General features: G+C 36.6%; 1 protein-coding gene across 1 annotated transcript in view; it reads right to left on the bottom strand.

Moving 5' to 3' along the window:
* The window catches only part of ME1 (malic enzyme 1), a 191,418-nt gene that overhangs the window by 132,298 nt on the left and 36,987 nt on the right, over positions 1 to 22,133 (bottom strand). Inside the window, exons 2-3 of the mRNA XM_082480516.1 lie at positions 8,808 to 8,941; positions 2,183 to 2,332 (exon numbers count right to left, since the gene is read on the bottom strand). Coding sequence (XP_082336642.1) covers positions 2,183 to 2,332; positions 8,808 to 8,941 — 284 coding nt within the window. The remainder of the gene's footprint in view (positions 1 to 2,182; positions 2,333 to 8,807; positions 8,942 to 22,133) is intronic.

Here is a 22,133-nt window from a genome sequence, read left to right as displayed (position 1 = left end):
TTTTTACTAAAAATATGAGACTCCGTTCTAATATTGGTAAATAAAATCATACTTTTAAGAACATACAAATATGAGGATGCTCAACAAGCGCTTGGATCACCACTGCCGTTGTGCAGAATAGCTAAATATATCATCAGAATAGAAGTTCGCTATCCATGTGCCAGAAAAACAAACTTTTAAAAGTAGAACAGAGGAAAAACCATGGGGAACATAGGAAGTTAGTATAATGTTATTTATTTACTAGTAGGTTTATACTGCAGTCATCTGATGAGTTGAGAAAGTTCAGCTTGCTATTCCAAGGCTCGCACAATGTATGTACTACTGCTATTATGCCTTGCTTTTGAAAGCTTTTTATATCATATTTGAAGCTAAAAGGAAAATAAAATATAAGCTTGTGATGACATACATTAATGATTCAAACAAATCCATAAAGTTTTAGAGCCTACTCAATTCTGATTATAGGAGAGGTTAAAGAGCAGCTTAGTTGCATAGTGAAGAACTCATAACTTCTTGTTTCCCCGTATTTCTGCGCTAACTGCATATCTATAGTATAATTAGTTTCGTTAACTATACAGATCCTTACATTTATTCATGACAGAGCAATGCGAACCAGGATTCTAGTCTTAATATCTAGAGGAGAAAGATTTAGGGCATCTTTCTAAGTCCACCACAGATAAAAATTCCACCAAATAAAAAAGAAAGGCAAAAAGTTGAAATGTTTCCTCTCCCTGTCACCACCTCCCAAATCAGTTTTTCTCCATGTCTTGAGTGTGCTTAGGATCAGACTGAAGAATGGAGTTCAGGAGTCTGAAAATCTCTGAAGGGGGTTGGTGGGTTGTTTCCATTGCTGTTGCAAGCTGTTTCTCACCAGTTGCAGACTGACACTCAGATGAACTGTTGACTAACTTAACACGTTTTTTTTTTCTCCACAGATGCTCCAAAGGTTTGGGGAGAAAGCGAAAAGTATATGCATGGGCAAGAGGTGCTCCTTCTGCAATATCCTATACAGCAATGGATATGAAAACAAGGGGCAATGAGACCAGCTTAGGCAAAGACTTAATTTCCAGACACATTCAGCACTTCCTGGAAGGCCAGTAAAATCACCATGGTGGTAAATACTGAGGGGAAAAAAGGAGATGACTTTTTTTGCTAGGGGAGGCACCTAAAAGCCACAGATCGTTTAACAGGTTTAAGTAAGCATTCTTGAGGTCTTTTTGAACTTTTTAATGTGTATGGCCAGATGGTCCTGACTCATCCTGTCAGTCACAAGGCCAAAATGATTTTTACATTAACAACAACAAAACCTTCAAGCCATAAGTCTTCTCCCTCAAATACTTCCTGCTGAAGAATTTGTGAGCAGTCATTTGTTCCCTTTAATCTTGCAAGCTTCTTATTTTCGATCAATGCCTTGACTGTAAAAAACCTATTTCTGTTAACAGAGCTATGCACATACAGCTCATTTATCTCTTCCTTTGCCAGAAAACTGTACAGAAGGCTCCAAAGTGTTGTTCCAGTTTGCACTTGCAGGCACACAAGGTTCTCAAACAGCAGCCGCCATAAATTTCAGACTCTGTGGGCTGATGTTCAAGGGGCAGAGGGAAACAGAAGCATCTACCCTTCTTTCATACCACTTCATCATCACTCTATAAATACAGACACTGTATGCAGAATAAAAGCATTCCAGTAACCAACCTATGAAACAACAAATTATTAAGCAGTGAGATAGGCACTTTTGATGATTATTGATTATTTTTAAGATGCCTGTAGGTACATATATAATGCATCCTTAGTTTGTATATATATATTGTTTTTATATATTTATATATAAAATACCTATAATATAAATATTTATACAGGTAAAAGTCTATGCACTTCAGGTTGCTACAACAAATCTAAGACTAAAGATCCGTTCTTCTCTGGTCTTGTAACGTGCAGCTAGGATTCAAAAAGAGTCAGTTAATGAGATTAAAAATGTACCCATGTTTTAATGCAATTAAAACAACCATTTGCCCTGTTAATGCAATACAAATTATTGTTTAATGCAGACCAAAAAGTGTAGTTTGAATTATCTCAATTATTGCAGTTTTGGCTTACGTTCAGCTATGTTAGAAAACCCCCGCAGAAATCTGCCAAGAGGAAAATAAGATACAATTACTTTTATTTGAAATATAAACTTACATACCTTGGCCTCCGAAATGCTAAACCATATTGTTGGCAAGCCAGTCCCACAGTGGGAGTATAAACAATAGGCATGAACCTTTCAATGTCAGAACTCAGTACTTTGTAGAAAAGCTTTTCATTTCGATCCTGAAGACTCATTAGTAGAATATACCTGTGGAAAATTACATATAAATAGACAGACATCAGGTGAACATATAAAGTAAACTTAGAAATACAAAGGTGTTTAGATAATTAATTAAAGCTATGTTTGTTCTATAAGAGCCTGTTTCTTGTTAAAAATATTTAAATTCTTCTTTGTCTTAACAGCACAAATAGTTCAGACACAAATGATAACAAGATGGTTGGGACAGAGAGAAGCTGAAACCATCACAAAGTTGACAGACTACACACTCAGGAAGCTAATCCCTCTCAGGTGTAAAACACTATGCCGCAATTGAGTATTTGGTCTGTCAGAACCTAATCCATACATATCAGTTGTTCCACTTGAAATGAGACCATCACTAAATAAAACTTAAACAAGCTTATTTTCTTGCCCCTAAAAAATGAAACTATAAATGTTAGCTTTTTCTGCTCTTGCCTTGATAGAAATTTCCCTTAAATCCAGACTAATACTTCAAATAAATACTTCAACTGAATACTGCAGGACAAAACTTTCAAAAACAAAGCATGAACATGCAGCCTTTTGTCCCTGAAGTCTCTGTTTATAATGAAATCTGCAATGCTTTATCTCCTAATGGAAATAAATTTTTGATTGCATTTGAAGAAGTTTTATATTTATTTAAAAAGAAAACCAATGAGGAAAAAAAATCAGAGAAATGAGAGTGAAAAAAAGTTCATGCTTAGCTTAATCTACTTTAGACTACCATCACTCTAATGTTGAATAAATACATTATTGCTCCAAGATCCCAACCAGGAAGACAAATTTCAAACATTCAAACATTCAAACATTTCACATGATTAATATCATGTGATATTAATCACATGAACCTTCCTTCAGCATACTCATGCATTATATGTACCAATAAAACCTAATTCATACTTTAGGAAGACACAAATCTAGCCAGGCAACTATCAAACAAAGAACAGCTTACTAAATCTGCATTTGTTTCGTTCAAGGTTAGCTTGTGTATATATCCCTGTATATCAGGGAAGCATTTATTTCATGATCTACTACATAAACGTTTTACAAGCGCTACAAGCAAGGCTTATAGTGCAGCCAGTTTGGCACCTCATGACTGTAATGAGGTGACAGAAGTGAGGCAAAACAGTGTCCCTCCCCCTGTGTCACTAAGGCTACTTTGGATCCTAAACAGATTAAGATCTAGAAACCAAAGAGTTGAAGATGTACTCTAAATACCATCACCATGAGGCAACCTGAACCACCTTCCATATACACGCTATTTTTGAATGTTCACCAAGGCTAAATTATATCCTACGCTTGTCGTTCTCAACTACAAATATACATATATACTAATTTTCTTTCATATTGTTACATTTCCCTACTAACCTTTCATTTTCCCAGTATTTCGTTATGATACAGCATATCTTTCCATGTTCTTGAATTCTTGGAGCATTTTCTTTATTAAAACCTTTCTCCTGAGGATGATTATCCCAACATTTACCTTGAAATACAAGCTCCTTCACATATAGTTGTGAATACATTTGAAAAGATTCATTTTGTTTCCAGAGGATCTTGGAAACGATGTTAGAGAATACTGTGTGTACTCTGGCCTGCTCTGTACCGGAGACTGCAGGCATTCATGCGAGCCATATCACTACATTTCAAAGCAGTTGCCAGTATATGCTTTTTTTCTTTTTATCACTTTCATTTAAAATGAGATGTGGCTCCTTAAAATTTTAAAATACCTTTTCATCATCCTTTCTTATTACTCAGATCAAGCCTGAATTTTAAATGGGTTAAAGACACGACTTACAAAAGAAAACAAAAGTTTAGCAAAGGGCTTCCTCAAGGGCTTCAAATCAAAAAACTATTTGCTAAAACTCTCTATTTTGTTTTTACTGTCCTATAGCATTAAAATGGGGGTTTATTTTCTTATTTGCATTTATCATGCCACTTTTATATTCAGGATATGCTCAAGAAATTTCAAAGATAAGAACTGCGTACTACATAATCATATTTCCAAATATTACATACTTGGCCATATCCAAGTCAGCATAAGAAATATTATTATAAAGTGAAAATTTTTTTCAATGCAATTGAAAATTGCAATTGAATGTTCAGTGCAATTTTGATCAGAAGACTACTTCTCAGTGGCAGGTATAAAATATCTCTTCTTTCTAAGCATACTAACTTGCTTAGGGGTATCAATTTTCTCAAAAATTCTTTCTTAAGGGGAAAACCAAAAACGCTTCATTCTCAATGTGGTGTTGGTTATAATGCATTAGACAACAAGCATGCACCTTCTACCAACATCCAAGTAAGCTACACAACTAAAAGCACAAAGTGGTTTTCAGCATTGTGTTTCAAAAAAAGATATATTTAAAATGCAGCATTTAATGGAATCTTTTACTGAAGCCCACATTTAATTGAAAACATAGTGAAAACAAGCAATAAAACACTGAGAACAATCATTCGTACTATAAAAAGGAAGAAAAATATTATCTGTCCTCAGACAAGGAGTCTTGAATGAAGATTTCAGGGAAGAGTATCAGAGGATGAAAACCAAGGTCTGGCAAGTAAGACAGAGGGGATTGCCAAGCATTCAAATTTCAGTATGTCACTTTTGCCCCTTGCCTTTACTTCACCTAAGAACTTTTCATGCTAGTCTGCTATTACGAAGGGAATGAAATACAGTAGCAACAAAAGGATAGAACCCAAATATCATCCAAACCCCAAAAGAAAACTGATATAAATACCAGGTAATTACTGATGATTTCTTATGATAACTGGTCCTGCTATCACTGGCATGCATTTTACTAGATAAAACGGAATGGTAAAAAAAAAAAAACCCAAACCCTCAGTTTGCTTGCAAAACATGAGAGCAAATAAAGGAAAGTGGGAGGAAATACTGTTATCTTTAAGCTGTGTGAGATACTTAACTCCATTACTTTGCATCATCAGTATCTATATAGAAATGCTATAAAAGACAAAGAACTTAAAGAAAAAAAAAAAAAAACAAAATAACACAGCTTTCTCAGGAAAAGTGATCTGATAGCACCACTCCTAATGTTCACACATCCAGCAAAACATTTTACCAGTGTGACTCTCTGGAGAAAGAAAGGCCCTGAGAGAAGATGTGGCTGTGTCAGGAGCAACGATTTCAGTGTCAATACAGACCAAGAAGACAGACAATTAAGAACATAGAGGGGAGGAAAAAAAAAAAATTAAATTACTTGCAGAATCCATCACAGCTTTTCCAAATTAAGTTAGAGGAATAGAATTGTTTCCTGTTATTGGCTTCCTTTTTGCCAAGCATACCAGGCAATATATTCGCTGCTGTTTCACATTCATTATGTGTGTGAACTCTTGGTATTTCAGAGGACGGCAATTCCATGCTACAAGTCAGCAAAGGAGTTTCAGCCATGCCAAAACATGTCATGTCATGGTAATATCAGCTTAGCTTTATGGATTTACACACCCTTTCTTTCCAGTCAAAACCAGGGCAAGCTACAATCCTGCCAGTGTAAGATGCTGTCATACACAGCCTTAATGTTTCATCACACAATATCTTTCAGTCTAAGGTACTTAACAGCTTCCACCTCTGCAATATTCAAATGTTCGCACTTCATCTTTTGTATTTGGACAAAATGCACAGGTATACACCCACGATCAAATCCAAGCTCTAGGAAGAAAACAACAGCTTCCCTTTATCTCTTTTCAATCACTGCTCCTATGGGAGTGAAGACTATGCCAGATGCATGTTGGAAGAAATTTTGTTTTTTTTTTCTAGAATTAGTACATTTACATTCAGTAGAAGGCAATAGCAGCATGGTCTTATGCAAGGTTGCCCTTGAGCCCCTCCCTCTATAGGCAGCACTTGAGATTTTCTTTCAAGATCCAGTTAAAATAGTCAATATCTTCTGGCATTCTCCATCAGTGAAGGTATCCAAAGAGCGCGGCAGGTCACAGTCACTCTTCCCTTTAAAATGCTTCAATATAAGTACAGGAGACCAGAGTTCGCATATTGAACTTGGAGGACTAAGCTTATGCACATGTAATGCACATGTTCTCAGAGCAGGATCTCTATTGACACACTCCAATAAAATTTTCAGACACTTGACTTATAAACACAGCTGCAAATCACATTTTGCATGTGCAAGTTTCTGCACACTCAATTCACACAAGCATTTTATCTCTGCAAAGGAGCACAAGATGTCATTGTTGAGAGTCTTCAAAGGAAGTACCTCCTGTATGCAAATGTTACCAAGTCTTTCAATCAGTGGTCTTAAATGTAAACCTACACATCCAATGCACAAATGATTTTATTTTGCTAAAAACTGGAGACCACAGCAATATAATATTTATCAAAGCATAGCATGACATGAATCGTCAATTTATGCCTGCTGGGCATTCACACGGAATACAAATATGATTTCTTAAAGAAACAATTTCTTTTGGGGGGGACTTGTGGATTTATATTATTTTAAGTGCTTAAGGACCAACCTGATTTAATTTACACAAATTTGCATTGACCCAAGATTACCTCTGAAATCTTATAAGCTTATTTCTTAACTGCTATGAACCTGAATTATGAAATCATAGACTAGCTGAGGTTGGAAGGGACCTCTGGAGATCGCCTCATCCAACCGCCTGCTCAAAGCAGAGTCAACTAGATCAGGTTGCCCAGGACCATGTTCAGTCCAGTTTTTAATATCTCCAAGAATGAAGACACCAATCCATCTTATCCAGCACTATAAATTGAGCCACACTGTTTATTCAAACTACAAGGGAAAGGAGAAGATAGAAATACCTGGACCAAAAATTATGGTTGAGAAAATACCACTGCCACATGCCACAGAATAAGACTGGAAAATAAACACAGCTTTTAATTTTTTTCTATTATGTTAATTACTAAATTCTTAATTGAAGTATTTTGACTAGTGATCACATTAGTGAGAAAAAAGCCAAACTTCTAATAGTTTCAAGTTATTTCTATGAAGCAAAGACTTACTAGTTTTCTCAGCTGAAGTACATTGCTAAAACCCTATTAACAACAACAAATTTGTGCTGCAAAGCTGCATATTACAATATAACCTATATACTAAAAACTCACTTTATGCTATAAAATGGCAAGCTACAGCCTAATGCTCAAGACACATGGATGCAATATTGTAATGGCTGTGCTTCTGTTTTAAGAATGTCTGGTCACAGGAGCAGGAAAAAAATTTCTTCCTTACCCAACTATTTATTTGGAAATGAGAAAACGCAAAAGACGACTTATAGGTGGGAAATAATTATATTGAATTTTTGTTTAATTAATTATATACAGACATTAAGCTTAACAGGAACAGATTTGGAAAAAAATTATCTGAAGCAGACGGCTTCTGGAAAACCTTTTATTTACATTTATTTGTAAACATATTTATATTTATTTATACTTGTGTGTTATTTGTGTCTATCATATATGGATTAAGTGAACTTTAAAAAAATATGTTCCTTTCCTCCCTTACCCCCAAAACAGACAGATTTTTCTTTTCCTTCTTTCAACATGATAAAACAAGTTTTCTGCAAAGTATTTCCATGATACTTGCAGACAGTTATTTTAATTTGATTATTTTCACCGCAATCAAAACTTCAGTATATGGTGTTTCATTGTGGTTCAAATGGCACAACATTCAAACTTTTAATACTCTTATTTAAAACTGATAATTTCTTTTTTCCTTTCCTGCAGAAATTTTTCATTTTGGCAAAAAGCCATTTAAATATGTACAGTTTTTTGCTAAAAAAATAAAGAGTTAAGATTTGGAAATACTGCTACTCTCCTCTTGAATTTCACATAGCCAGACCTGTAACTTTCAATCTGTGATGTTTTGAGAAACACAAGGGCTTTTATCCTATAACCTGAAGTAGGAGCAAAATTTCTTTGCTAGTTAAGAAACACATACAATAATGGGATAAAAGGCCTTTTTTCTTCCTACTTTTAACTTACAGGTGAACAGAAACTGCCTTAAAATCTTAACCGTCGTGAAACATATGAAACCACAGCTGTATCACAAAGGGACTACTTTGAGGCAGAGTTGAGGAGGAGATAGGGACAGGGCAGAGAAAGTTTTCTCAGTGGTTGAAGCAGGGGTCTCCACTATTTTACATACTAATTTTATAATATTTTATAAATGTTATATATTTGTATCTATATGCATGTAAAGACATTACTGACTTCTAGTTTGACATTAATCCATTTGCTTCTGATGACCTTTATATCAGTTGGTTATTGAAATAATAAATTCATGTGAACAGCACTGGAATATTACAATTTAAAATTAGGAGATGATTTTTTGAAGAAAGCATTCTAGCAAAAGTATATATTTAGCTTAATGATTCCCAGTCATCAACCACCACAGCTCAAAAAAATACCCACAAAATTTCATCCTTACTGCCATAAAAAAAAAAATAAATATGGGACTCAGTTTGATAACTAGTATAAAGTTTCATAGCCATACTTTACCTGTCTAGGTCAGATGTCAGCCTTTCAAAATTCTTAAGAATACTATAAACCTGAGCATCTTGACCAACAAAGCAAGGTGGCAATAATCCATGAATATTCAACTGTTGCCTCTCCTCCAAGGTAAAAGCCATGCCCTGAAAAAAGAAAAATAAAAAACATGCTTACATATATACAAGATATATTCCTTTTAAGAAAATTCTGCAGCAAAATATAGCACAGGTAAAGTCAGCATCAGAAAAACTATTTAATATTAAACAGAATTAACAATTATGCAATGATTTTGGAAAAAGTTTTTATTAGAGTCATAAGAGAACGGCCAGTACAGTACAATAATTCCATTCCAGCACAGAATGAGTTAAGGTCTTCTGACACTGCAAGACTATTACCTGCAAAATTATTAAGTTACAGCTAAAGAAGACAGCAGCAGTATATTCTCATTCACTCATTTGTTTGGCTGTCTTCTAAACACAAAACATGGATTATGGTCATTTTCAATGTAAACATTATGCTTTTAATATCTGGAAATTTTTCAAGATCTCGGTTATCTCAGATGCTCATGTGAATTTTGAACAGGACTCTGTGGTACAATAAAGTCATCACTATCATTTTATAGTCAAAGAGCTTGGTCCAGCACCTAGTGAAGTCAGTCAATAGAAACACATGGCCATAGCGAGTTCAGTGCAAACTTGGATTCACGTTTATTTTGTTTTTCAAATTCACATTCAGTTACAGCAAGAAAAATCTGTACAGACGTACTGGATTTCCTTATTACATCCAGAAAAGATATTTAAAAGTATTTAGTATTAAGTGGACAAAATGCTTAACACTTCAACCCAGCTTGTGGATTGGTAGAGACTGCCAAATAGCTGCTTTTTAATGAGGTCTGTCTGTCTAAAACATCTTCAGAAATTACCCAAGCCATTGAAAGAAAGAGGATGCCTTTACAGCAGAAACATGACCATGGTTTAGCACGCTAGTATCAAGCACTCTGACTGCCAAAGCTTTACTTCGCTGTGGTAACTACAGCCAGGCAGGGCTGACGGACGGGATCAGACCTCTGATATTTTTAGGGGATTAAAAGGAATGTCTGAGGAGTTTCTTCCATGTATAATCTATGAAATCTACCCATTTGTTTCACACTGTAGCCACTCGTTGGTGGTTCCACAGACTTGTTACAGCTCTCCGTTAGCATCATGCCCGCACTGCTTCCACTCCAGAATCAGCACCGGCAGATCTGCAAGTGTCTTTGAGGTCCCTCTTAGCTTAACACCAAAAATGTCTATAGTCTTTGCAATATGCTTATTATGTAGCTTAAACGTATGCAAAAGTTAATGCACTAGAGGTTAGATATCATTTATTACTCTACCAAGAAGATATATATATGTGTGTGTATATATACACATATATAAACACGCCATTACAGTTGCCTAACATCCTACACCTATCATACAATTAAATACAAAATACTTTGTTTCTTATGAAAAAATATTTGAGAAAACACCTTGGGAGAGATGAAAGAGGAAAAAATGGCAATGTAATCTTTCTGCATTTTCTCTCCTGTGGAAAATAAACACTACCAAGATACTTTCACAACTACCTCCGTAAATATACTTTTAAAATTTCTTTGTTCATGCTACCATTAGAACTAGCTGGGTCAACAAATGATGGGAAAAACCAGGTAAAGCAAGAGCACAAATACAAAAGGCATCCTTCAGTGTACATTTGCACTACTCCTCCCTTTTCAAAAGAAGAAATTCACAGTCCTTTACACAATGCCGTTACTGCCTTTTGCACAACACCTGGTGAGTGATACAATGTGATAAATTCATACCAGTTAGTTTGATTACCTGGACAGGCTTAATTTTTTTTTTTTTTAAATTTCAGAAATACTCACTTCACATAACTTATTCTTACAGAACAAAAATACGTTATAAAAATCTTCCCATCTCCTACTACTCTACACTTCTTACACCATTTTTAATCTAAATAAATTTCAAGCAGTTATGTTATCGTTGCTTGAAAAAAAGTAGAAAAGAAAACCCTAAGGCAACCCCACAACACTATCTGCACTAAAATGCCATTAATGAAGTTGTTACCCTTAAGTGAAATGATAACCCAAAAAAAAGGAAAAAAAAAATTTCATAATGAACACTTTACAGAACATCAAACATTTCTAGAATGTACTTCTCCCACACACAGTTTAATAAAGGTCAATAACGGTTTTGCTATACTTTTCCATGCACACAAGACTTCAAAGGTTTCCAAAAGTTTACACACCTCTGTTTTTTCTTGTCCCTACATGAATTTTCTGTGGCCAGATATATTATGAGTGTCTTCAGCTGCTATCACATTTTGAAAGACCATGGAAGAAGGGAGAGTCAATACTCCTCATGAGTTTATTCAAAGTTGATCCCTCTTATCTCCAGCAGTCTTTGCTTTGGCTTAAAAAAACCCACATAAAAGCTGTGCATGTGATCTCACACACACATTTCGGCATCGGTTCCAAACAATTGGACTTCAGGGAGCTGCATAGTTTTAGTCTATCTTTCAGTGCTGGCAATAAAGTGGCAACCCAATTATTCTCTGCATCTCTCCTTTCCCCTGTTTCTGCTAGTCAAATTTTCTGAAAGAAAAAACTCAGTCTGTGTTTGCCCTCACTTTAAGAATAAGGTATGAATTTTATGATAAGGTTTCCACTCTTACTGGCAAATATATTTTATTTTAAAGCAGACATACAAAAAGTTGATACATCTTGCCAAGTGCCTTTTTTAAAAACTACTTTATCTTGGAATAGCGTATTTTCCACATATTGCTACAGCTCCTACAGTAAGTGTTAACTTCTTTTGGGCATCACTACAAAAATACAGCACCCATCTACACCTCCTATGCTGTACATGGTTTTAAAATTCTTTACTTGCATACTTTTTTGGCACAGATATTAGGAATTTTTCAAATTTCTAAGATGGAATGTTAGTTCCTTTTTTCTCCTCAGATACTATATATGTTCAAAAGAAAAAAAAAATCACCTGATAATTTAATAAGAGAAGGACATTTTATGCAATAAACGTATGCTATTTCAATTGCTTATAATAAGAAGAGCCCATTTATGTAATTTCTGTGGTTTATGTCTCAATTTCTTGCACTAGTTTCTCAGATTTTCTTTTCTACATCAGAATTCTTATTTTTCCATGTTTGAAGTGTTGTTTCCCAGCCATCCAGCAGAGAGGGCTCTAGGTCCAGCTTGGTTTACATGTTCCTTTCTCTTCCCGAGAGCCACATTTTGTGCACACCTGAATGGGAGAGGCTTCCATCATTTAAGTGCACCCCAACTATAATAAAAGATTTGGACATTTTTATTTTGCACTCTGTATTACAAATAAATTGTCCAAGAAGAACAACAGTATGACAAGCTAAAAGCAGCACCAAGGCAAGAGACTCCAACCATAAGTATTAACTTTTGCTTAATTTGTTTTGATCTATTCACTGCTTTATGCCTTCAAAAGAAAACATATCTATCATAGAGAGGACAAGTATAGTTGTTATTATTAAGCCTCCCAGGTAAGAGTTTGCAGTTCTTCAAGGGTTGTGTTTCATATACTTCTTTATATGCTCTGGTTTTGGTAAAACTAAGTTGTTCTCCAGCCACCTCATTACCTTCCTTTCTCACAAACTTTCTGGTGGAACTGTTTAGTTGGGGTTTTTTATTGCTCCTTTGACACAAATGCCGTCTCATATTCTCAGTTTTACAGAAAGCTCTCTGAGTTTGTTTTTTTCACTTTAATTTTCTAGAAGTGCAACCCATTGCAAATAGATTTAATTCTGGATTCATCTCTCCGTTTGTAATGTCCTGACGTTTTTTAATTGTAGCAGTGATTGCTATTACTGCACATTGCTCAGTATTCTTTCACTATTTAATCTCTATCAGTTTATCAACCCAGCTCTTAACTATACGTCCTCTTCCCAGCCTCTCTCTTTTCCCCAAAAACCCCTCAACTACAAGGTTGTTTTAGTGCAATTACATATGTCAATTCTCTTGTTCAGTTGCAGTGCCCCAAAGCCATAAAATGGAATAAACAGCACAGCATCATCTTGTGTCAGATAGCTTTCTGCACTGGCTTTCAACTGAATTCTCAAGCAGTGCTGGTGAAGACAGAGAGCGCATTCAAAGCATTTCAAGAGCTGTCTCAGCCTTTGTTCACAGTCGGCAGGGACAAGTCTTATCTCTTAATACAAATTACATTGCATTGACATAGTTTTTGTTCAGATAGAATATCTGAAGCTCATCTAATTGTTAAGTTTATATAAACTTCTCAAGAAAAAAGAGAGCACAGTGAAATAATGTGTACATCCTGTTTATGCACTAATGAGATTCAGCTTCACTAAAGGGTAGCCAGAACCGTCTCCAAACAGTATTAATTGCAGTGATCCTCCTGCAATTTCCGACAAGACCTAGCCCTCTTTTGTTCTGGTAGGCAAAAACTTCCATTTTTATAAACTCCTACTCATTTAGAAAAAAGTTTATTTCCTTCTGTCAGCCTCACTGCAGGTATGCCACAAAGCTATTAGCCTGACAGTATGCAGAAGGATGCTGGCTTAGAAGAGGAAATCATGTCCACATCCAAGGTTCTCTGACTCAGTGACTCTTTCCTCAGCCTCTGGTAGGAGAAGATCAAGGCCCGTAAGACTTCAGGTCATCCCTGGGGCTCAGGAGACAACCATCAATGCCAACATCCAAACTCAAGTACCCACCTGTATATTTGAGTTGACTGGATCGGTGGAGGGAGGAAGGAAGAAATGAAGAGGAAGGTAAAAAGATGTAGCAAGGAAGTATATCTAGAAGTATCATCTATTCTACACAAAAGAAATCTCTGGATTGCTGATCTAAGATACTACTAGAGAAAAAACACAGTCTCTAAAGTATTTTGGGGACAACAGACAAGCAGGTTCATAATTTTCTCAGAGTACTTCAAAATGTAAAAAACCTCTCAATTAAAAATCTCCTCCTGTATATCTAAATCATAGAAGTGCAGTGAACCAATTTCAACATTATCGTGAAAGAACCAGCCAAATCTGAGGGACTCAGATATGCACAACATCAGCTGCCATGGCTGGAAGGAGGACAGCTGGCTCGATGCCACCTCTTGCAGCCTTCCCCCGCAGCAGTTGGTAACCCCGAGCAGAGTAAAAGAGGCCGGGAAGCTCTCTGCCAGACAAAGCTCTGAGAAAATCCCACAGCTGCCTGAAATACAAGTCTGCCCAAGATCTGAATCAGTTCTTTGAACAAATGGACTTACAGAACCCTGCAATTCCATATTCTTAAAAAAAAAAAAAAGAAATGCAAACAAGATGAATGTTTTTGGCTTAAAGACCAAAACCATTCTCCAGTTACTGGAGAAGAGTTTTTTCCCCAAGATGTCCCAGATGAAAAATCACTGTCATCACTATTAGTCGCCAGTTACACACCATCCCATACTGCTCACACCATTTTATGGACAAGATTGTCTCCAGGAGAAATTCAACTGAAGAACTAGACGCAGTCCTTAGGAAAACATGATCATTGATATGTGTAACTGTTTGCAAGCAAATTTTTTGCTGATCAAGCTTTTGCCTTCAGTAATTTTGGCTTCTTATACTACTCTAGTACTGTTAAGGAGGAATCCAAGTCAAAATTAATAAAACAATTCTCTTTTGCTTTATTTTAAGGAAAACTACTTAGGCTGAGGAAGCAGCAAAATGTGTGTATAGACCTGCTAGGTATAAGCTACATGAAAACCGTTTCAGACACCTAAAATAACATAAGACCCTTTAAGATCAGAATACTTAAAAAACCAAAAAACAACAACAACAACAACAAAAAAACAAACAAACAAACAAAAAAAAACCAACCCTGCAAAATTTTACAGTCAAAGAAATTTTTACAAAATCTTTATAGAAATACAGCACGCATGAATTTTCAACTGTTTTAAGCTACATTTAAGAGTTTAATGATCTGCAAATCCCTTTGAGGTATTTTCTATAATTTGTATTTTAAAAAAATCAACTTACAAACAGGCAAAAATAAAGTTTTACAGGCGTTTCCCCTCCATTTTGCATTTTTATTATCTGAACATGACTGCAGGGAAACCAGATAAGTACTTTAAATACTTCATGTCCAGCACTTATTTCAAGGCACAAACCCCAGGAAATAGTTAGAATAACTAATCTAAGCACACGCTGCGTAATAAGTTCATTCTGCTGAAAACAAATGTGGTTCATGGCAAGGCATTGGGGTTGGAGCACTTCATATGGCTAAAGATGTTAGTGCTAGTTTCTCTACCCATTCTTGTCATGACTGCCAAAAAAATATTACAAGCACAGGCAACTAATGCAGCTATCTGGATGAACATCTCTTCTGCAACCAGCACTTTAGGCCAAACTGGTACTACAAAGTGTCCCTGTAGGTAAGGAGAGGGAGTAATTTTTTTAATGGTGCAAATTCACACACAGTTTTCTGTCATCAGGGGTCATCTTTTGGACCTGAGGAAAAAAAAGCCCTGTAACCTGTCAATTTATATTAACTTAGAGCTCCACGTTTCTTCTTAGGAATGATTTGTCGTAAACACTACATGCAAAAGAAGGGCTTGAATAGCAGAATCCAACTTTAATTAATGAAAAATCAGGTTTATTAACATTTTAGGGAAAGAACTAATCCTTTCAAATGAAGACAAGGGAGAAAGATGACAAATACAATTACAAGCTGGTAACAGGAAAGGATATGATCACCAGCAGAAAGTTACCAGGGTTTGAAGATGTGTAGCATTGAGTTAAGAAATGAAAACTGAACATCAAAATACAAAATTTCTATTGCAACCCTCTGGCAGCCCACACAGAAAAAAGCACAATGAATATTTAGAAGCAAAGGAGATCAGTAATAACTCATAAGGTAAACATTATCTATGGTATTATTAGACTGCAAGTAGAAAAGCCACTGGTGAGACAGAATTGTCATCTTTCAAAAAAGTACAGTTATTTTCCGCAAAAACTTTGCTCAGATCCCCATTTGGGGGATTTAGGAAGGCACATTGGTTAGCTCTGGATTATGCATTTTGGATTAAGGTTTAAAAATCAGTATACAAAGCAGTGATTAATGACCCATTAACTTCTTTGGCAGAGTGACTGTGGTTTTGTTGTCTTTACACAGTACCCAGCACACCAGTTAGCTGAGATCCCCTAAAATAGCAGTGAATCCTGCTACTAAGTACCTGCACTGGAGTTTGAAAAACCAGCCACGTACAGGCAGTTTCCCTGGCTGGGAAAAGGAAGGAAAAAGCCAGAAAAGGAGGACTGGTGAAGTGTAAACAGCAGAACCCAGTTCAGATAAAACACTTTGCTCCTTTTGATAAGCCCTTGTGCACAGGCACACATCGGGGCTTGTGCGACTACAAGATACACTGAAGGTAAATAAAAAAATAATACTATAGTTGATGGACACAGCACTGGCCGTACAAGAAAAGAAGGAACTGTCCTAGTTTCAGCTATAAAATGCCAAAAGGCGCAAGTTTTGTTTTACGCACATTTTTTAAACACAGATTTTTAAACAAGTATTTAAGTTGAAGAACTATACAAGTATTTAAGTTGAAGAACCTGACATTTGGCATTTATAATTTCAAAGTTGTTTTCCTAGAGTCGTGATAGATCTGCTGCAGCATGTTGAACGCACACCTTTTTTTGTAGTTTTCAGGAAAGCCGAGAGACCTGAAGTACATCCACAGCCCAGTTTTAAGTATATAGGATTTTCAAAGGCAAACTTAAAAAGTCGAGTCAACAGGGAAAAGTGAAACAAAACTCAAAACTAGCTTCCAACAAATAAAGCATGAATAAGTACAGTAGCTAATAAACACGCCCAGGGACTTATGACTCAAAACAAATGCAGATGGCCAGAAGGAGATCAGACATCTCTTGGCAAATTCAGCATGGGAACGTGTGGGCAGCTTGGCAGCCTTGCAGTGAGCTGATATGGTGATCGCACACAAGCATGATTCAGACCAGCACATTAGAAATGACACATCACAGCATTCTTATTTTAGCGACCTTCCTTTAACCTACTGTAAACAATTATCTGAAAGTAACCAATAAGCCTATTTTAAGAAACTTTTTGTATATATTTGTTTTATTATACATATGCACAGTAAAATCTTTTTGCATTGCATAATCTCTCTCCTCACCTTAAGTTTGTGAAGGTTGTATTACACAAACAGCAGACAGTAACAAGCTGAAGAGTAAAACAAGTCACTGAGATAACAATATATAAAAATATATTGTATGCTCTGGTATAAGGTAGGATGGGACTGAGTCTAGCTAGACGCTAAATGTAGGTGTTCACATGCAATCTCTGTACCTATCCTCCCATGATAATTATAGGAGATATAGTTATTGATTAAAATAAAAAGCCTAAAGAAAGATCCAGCTCACCCTAGAATAGATACCTTTCAGTCAGTAATCCAAATTCCTCCAATGACTATACTGACTATAGACCAAATTCAGATTTGCACACCTAAGCACCTACTGTCAACTGGGAGGCTCGAAGTTACTGGAGAAATCAACATGACATAGCTTATTATGGCAGTGATATCAACTATGAATCAACAGCATAGGAGACTTGCACAGCAACAGATGAAAGCCAGGCATAATACTCCTCTGTATCTCAAGGGGCACTAGTTGCCCATATGTGGGCTACTACATCAAGCTTGGATTGTCCTTTTGACTCCTCAACCCACGTGTCCCATTAAAAATCATCTTACTCTGAATCCTTCATGTAATTATAGGACTTCATAATCTCAAAGCAACCAAAAAATTGCTAGAGCTGCATTTGTATGCTTTCTATCAGAACTGGTTGTCTTAAAAGCAGATTTCATGTAATTTTAAAGCCACAAAATCATTTACAAACTGCAACATATAAGGGGACAGAAACACTCAATACCCCACCTCCCAAACTCACAGACCTGTACGTCTTGCAGCACCTGCAGCTAAAATGATTAAGCTGCTCAGGGAAAGTTGTGTTAGAGTAAGATCTGCAAAGATGCCTAGCTTCTCATTTTTCACGTGAGAGTAACAATTCTGCAGTTCAGCAGGTGTGAGCTGGTGTGGATGTGCTCTGTAGGTCCCTGTGTCTGTGGATGAAGAAATAGTTTCCTGAACAAAAAACTAAGCTGTGCCTGCTGAGAGGCAACGTGTGAATTCTCCCAAGACCTGCAGAGCTCCGGAGTTTGGCGATGCTGCTGACTGTGAGAACCAATAAACTCAGCACAACCAGAGTCACCAGCTCTGCATGAGGTCCCCAGTACTCACTACCCTGAGAGACCCTGAGGGACTTTCTGAACATCCATCTCAAGCCCACTAGTGCGTCAGTCCAAGCCTCTGCTGGGGCTGGGGCTGCCCTCCCTGCTGCTGCTCCCTCCTGAGGCCTACAATGAGCGTGTACGCCAGTGAACTGCAAGCAGGCTCAGTGGGCGTAGTTATCTGCTATTAACAGTAACAGCTTGATTCTGTTAGTAACAATTAATAAAAGACATACTAAAAAATATTGGTTGTGATCTGTGTCTCCCCCAACGTGATCCCCTAGCAAGAACATCACACCAGTGCAGTGAGACCTGTCTCAGCAATCTGGGTTGCAGCTAGAAGACGAGATCAAACATCAGCATGAACCACAGCTTAAACCATAGAGCCAAAAAAGCTGAACAAATATTCAGCGGGTTTTTCTCCCTGGCTATTTCTGAGGCATTCCTAATAGTTTAAAACTCCCTTGGGATGTATTGACCCTCAAAGATGCCTACTTAGGAAAGCTCTGGCTGTGGGAGCCATTCTGGAAAGAGACAACAGCAGTTTGCAACATCACTTTCAGATTTGTTGAGCATGTTCTTACGACAGATATCAATTTTCAACAGAGTTTACCTATACTATAGATTAAAAACACTGGTTGTAGGCAACTTTAGATCTCTAATGCCCTGCATGAATCATGGTAACAAAATTAATCTTGTTAATTTCTGCCTTTGTGAATATTGTCTTTCTTCTACAGATGCATCAACATGCAGCTGTACATTTAGATACATAATTTATAGTCACAGGAATTAACATTTAATGCATTATAGTGATTTTTTTTTTTTTTAATAAAGAAGTCACTAAGTTTTACTAGACCATATCTGAAATTCTACTTAAATTAATTCACTTGTACAGTAGATGCTGTGAGTCAGTACTGGTATAACTCTAATAAAGATGCTATCAGCGGAATAACTAACGTGGAATCTCTATTTATGAAGGGAATTTGGGCAACCGTAATATCAGCTGACATGTGACATCTATTTCTAACCAGAATGATTCCAAATGAAATGCCAAATAAAAGGTCTCTAACTCTAATAATTTTATAAGTAAAGTACAGTCTCCAAGTATGCAGTCTCCAATATGCAATATTTATATTTGCAAAATCAGATATTATTTGAGAGTCAGTCAAGATTTCCATGGAGGTAGAAGAGGAATTTCAGTGACTGCCAAAAATTCCATCTGTCTAAAATAAGTACTTATCCAAATACAGGTTAGTAAGCCCTGAAATCCTGAGGGGATTTGATAAACCTGATATGCTTAACAGATTTTATTGTTGCCTTTCAGATACTAAACAGATTACCAACTACTGTATTCTGGGCTTCTGACAGGACTAAGCAACACATTTCTCTTCACTAGCATGATAAATAATTAACACAAATAAATATTTTAAATTCTGTAACACAGAGTTGCTTAGAGGAAGGCAGAGGCCAATCTCAATACTATAGTCTTCACTTCTAGCACTACAATGGTATAAATGAAATCTGAAGAAGCAGCCTAGGACAATGCAACACAAAAGGACATCAGCAGAAACAAATGGTAGCAGGCACATTTTTGCAGAAGTACTGCAAAGAAGGTACAACTTTGAAGTTTGTTTAGTGGACAATTAAAAAAAAAAAAACAACTTTCCACACAGATGATTATATCTTAAAATTGTATTTTTAAGCATCTTCCTAATTATGGCAACTCAAAAATAAGTGAATCTTTCCTCTGATGAGCAAGCTACTAAGTGCCTACTTGGCTTGCAGTTGCAGACACACAGATGTCTGACATCTATGTTTTCCTTCCCACCCGGTTTCATCCTGGGTAGGTGTTTTTCCTTGACCCACAGCTGCTCTCACCCATGTGGTCCTCAGGCTGAAAGATGATTGCATTGGAACAGCTCCTTCCACGCCTACAACTGTACTAGCATCATCAGCTTGGGAGGATTCTCCCTATTGCATTCATGTGGTGACAGAAGCCTGGCCAGCCTGATAAACTACAAAGATTTGACCTGAGAGCTGAGGGCACTGAAACGTGCTGACATCAGTGACAGATGTCAGCTTACTTATCAGATTATCCATGGGTAGCATACTGTTTCACTGTGTCTGAAAGTTATGTGTCTACTCAAAATTATTCCTCTGGGCACCCTCCACAGACTATAGAGAAAGACTGAGTGGGACCCTAGGAGGTACCCCTTTCTCTTTTTTGGACTATAAAGTAATGTAAACAACTATTTCAGACTATATGCCCATTTTGACTCTTTTTACCTGCTTCCTAATGAGCTAAATTAAAAAGCAACTAACTGGTCTTTCTCTTCTCAGATAGAAAATGAGATATTATTACACACTTTCCTCTTCAATACAAGAGCATTACATATAAAGTTTATTAACTGCTCAAGAGTTTAGACTGTCTTATGATTACGTTACACACTGGTAAGCAAAGAGATGTCAGACTTTGTAATGGGTTGTTTAAGCTAAGCAACCCTCTTTGTCCTCCTTGTTCCATAAGTGGTTTGTTTTAGGATGTAGATCCATCCCAACATTATCAGAAAAACACAGTTCTGGCCATAGTAAGATGTAACTATTCAAATTTACATTTTGTGGTGGGAGTCACTTTGAGTTCTGTGTCTAAATTTAGGGATCTACACAGATACATCTACAGTTCACTCACATTTACTGTGCTGTTGACTTTACTGGTTAGATCTGTTCTCAGAAATTCAACTGACCAGCAATTAGGTGCTTGCCATTAATCCCTTAGACCATATGGGAGGTTAGACACCTAGAATAAATGCAGACATGTCTATTTAAATATCTTTATTTCAGATAACTCTCACTTTTTTAAGCTATAAGGATTTTGCCTATCACATAATGCAGTAGAGTTGTAAAATCTTAAATATGAAATCAAAACATGCCTTTGTATCTGTTAAAAGTTCATTGAGCATTCCAGGGAATCGATGCCTTATTTTTAACACTTAAAGCAAGAAATCAAACACAGCAAGAAGTAAATGAGTGGAACAAATAAAAGTCATCTAGCTTTTCCTTAAGTTTATCCAGTGTGGGTTTTAAAGGACTTTTATACATTCTTATTTGTACATAAGCAAGACCTTCCTATTCAGATTAATGTACTTGCTCATGTGAATGAAACTATGTATATGCTTAGCAGAACAGAAATCAACAGATGGCAACAGAAGACCTGTATGTTCTGGTAATGTCTTCACTGACATTTCTTATACAAATAATCCTACTTTCTATCCAGTGCTCTTCAGCCTCCAGGGACGATAAATGCTTCTTTTGCCGTCACCTCAAAATGAACCTCTTACAGACAATTCCCTGAATTTCTGTGTTCCCTTGAGCTTTCAGATAATGGTTTACATTTAGCTGTAATAAAAAGCACTAGTCAAGCAGGTACAATCTAGATAACTATCCTGTCGTGGTTATAGCTATAAGCATTCAGATGTTACAAGAACAAGCCAACATTTCTAACAGTTTTGTTCCACATAACTAACGTTACCAATCATAGAATCATAGAATTGTCTAGGTGGAAGAGACCTTTAAGAACATCTAGTTCAACCATCAACGTAACACTGCCAAGACCAGTACTAAACCATGTCTCTAAGCACCATGTCTTTTAAATACCTCCAGGCATGGCGATTCCACAACTTCCCTGGGCAGCCTGATAAGGGTAAGATTCAGCTCCCAGATTCAGACACATAAACTGAGGTGTCTACAGAAGATCTAAGGTATCTAACCTCCCATCCATTATAGTAAAGAAAACTGAGGCAATAAAAATCAATTAAGCCTAACTACTCTGATTTAGCACATTTTGAAGTATAGGCATCTAGGGGACAGTGCTGCAACACATTTGAGATGCCACACGGGTATCCTGTCTGGCCTCCAGCCACCACTCCAGAAACACAGGCCCTGTGTCATATGTCTCAGCTTCACAAAGATTTCTGAGATACCTTAGAGTATCTAAAATGGCTTTACAATC

Source organism: Vanellus vanellus, assembly GCF_965231255.1.
Source record: "Vanellus vanellus genome assembly, chromosome: 3".
Taxonomy (NCBI): Eukaryota; Metazoa; Chordata; class Aves; order Charadriiformes; family Charadriidae; genus Vanellus; species Vanellus vanellus.
This window is presented reverse-complemented; position numbering and strand designations above follow the sequence as displayed.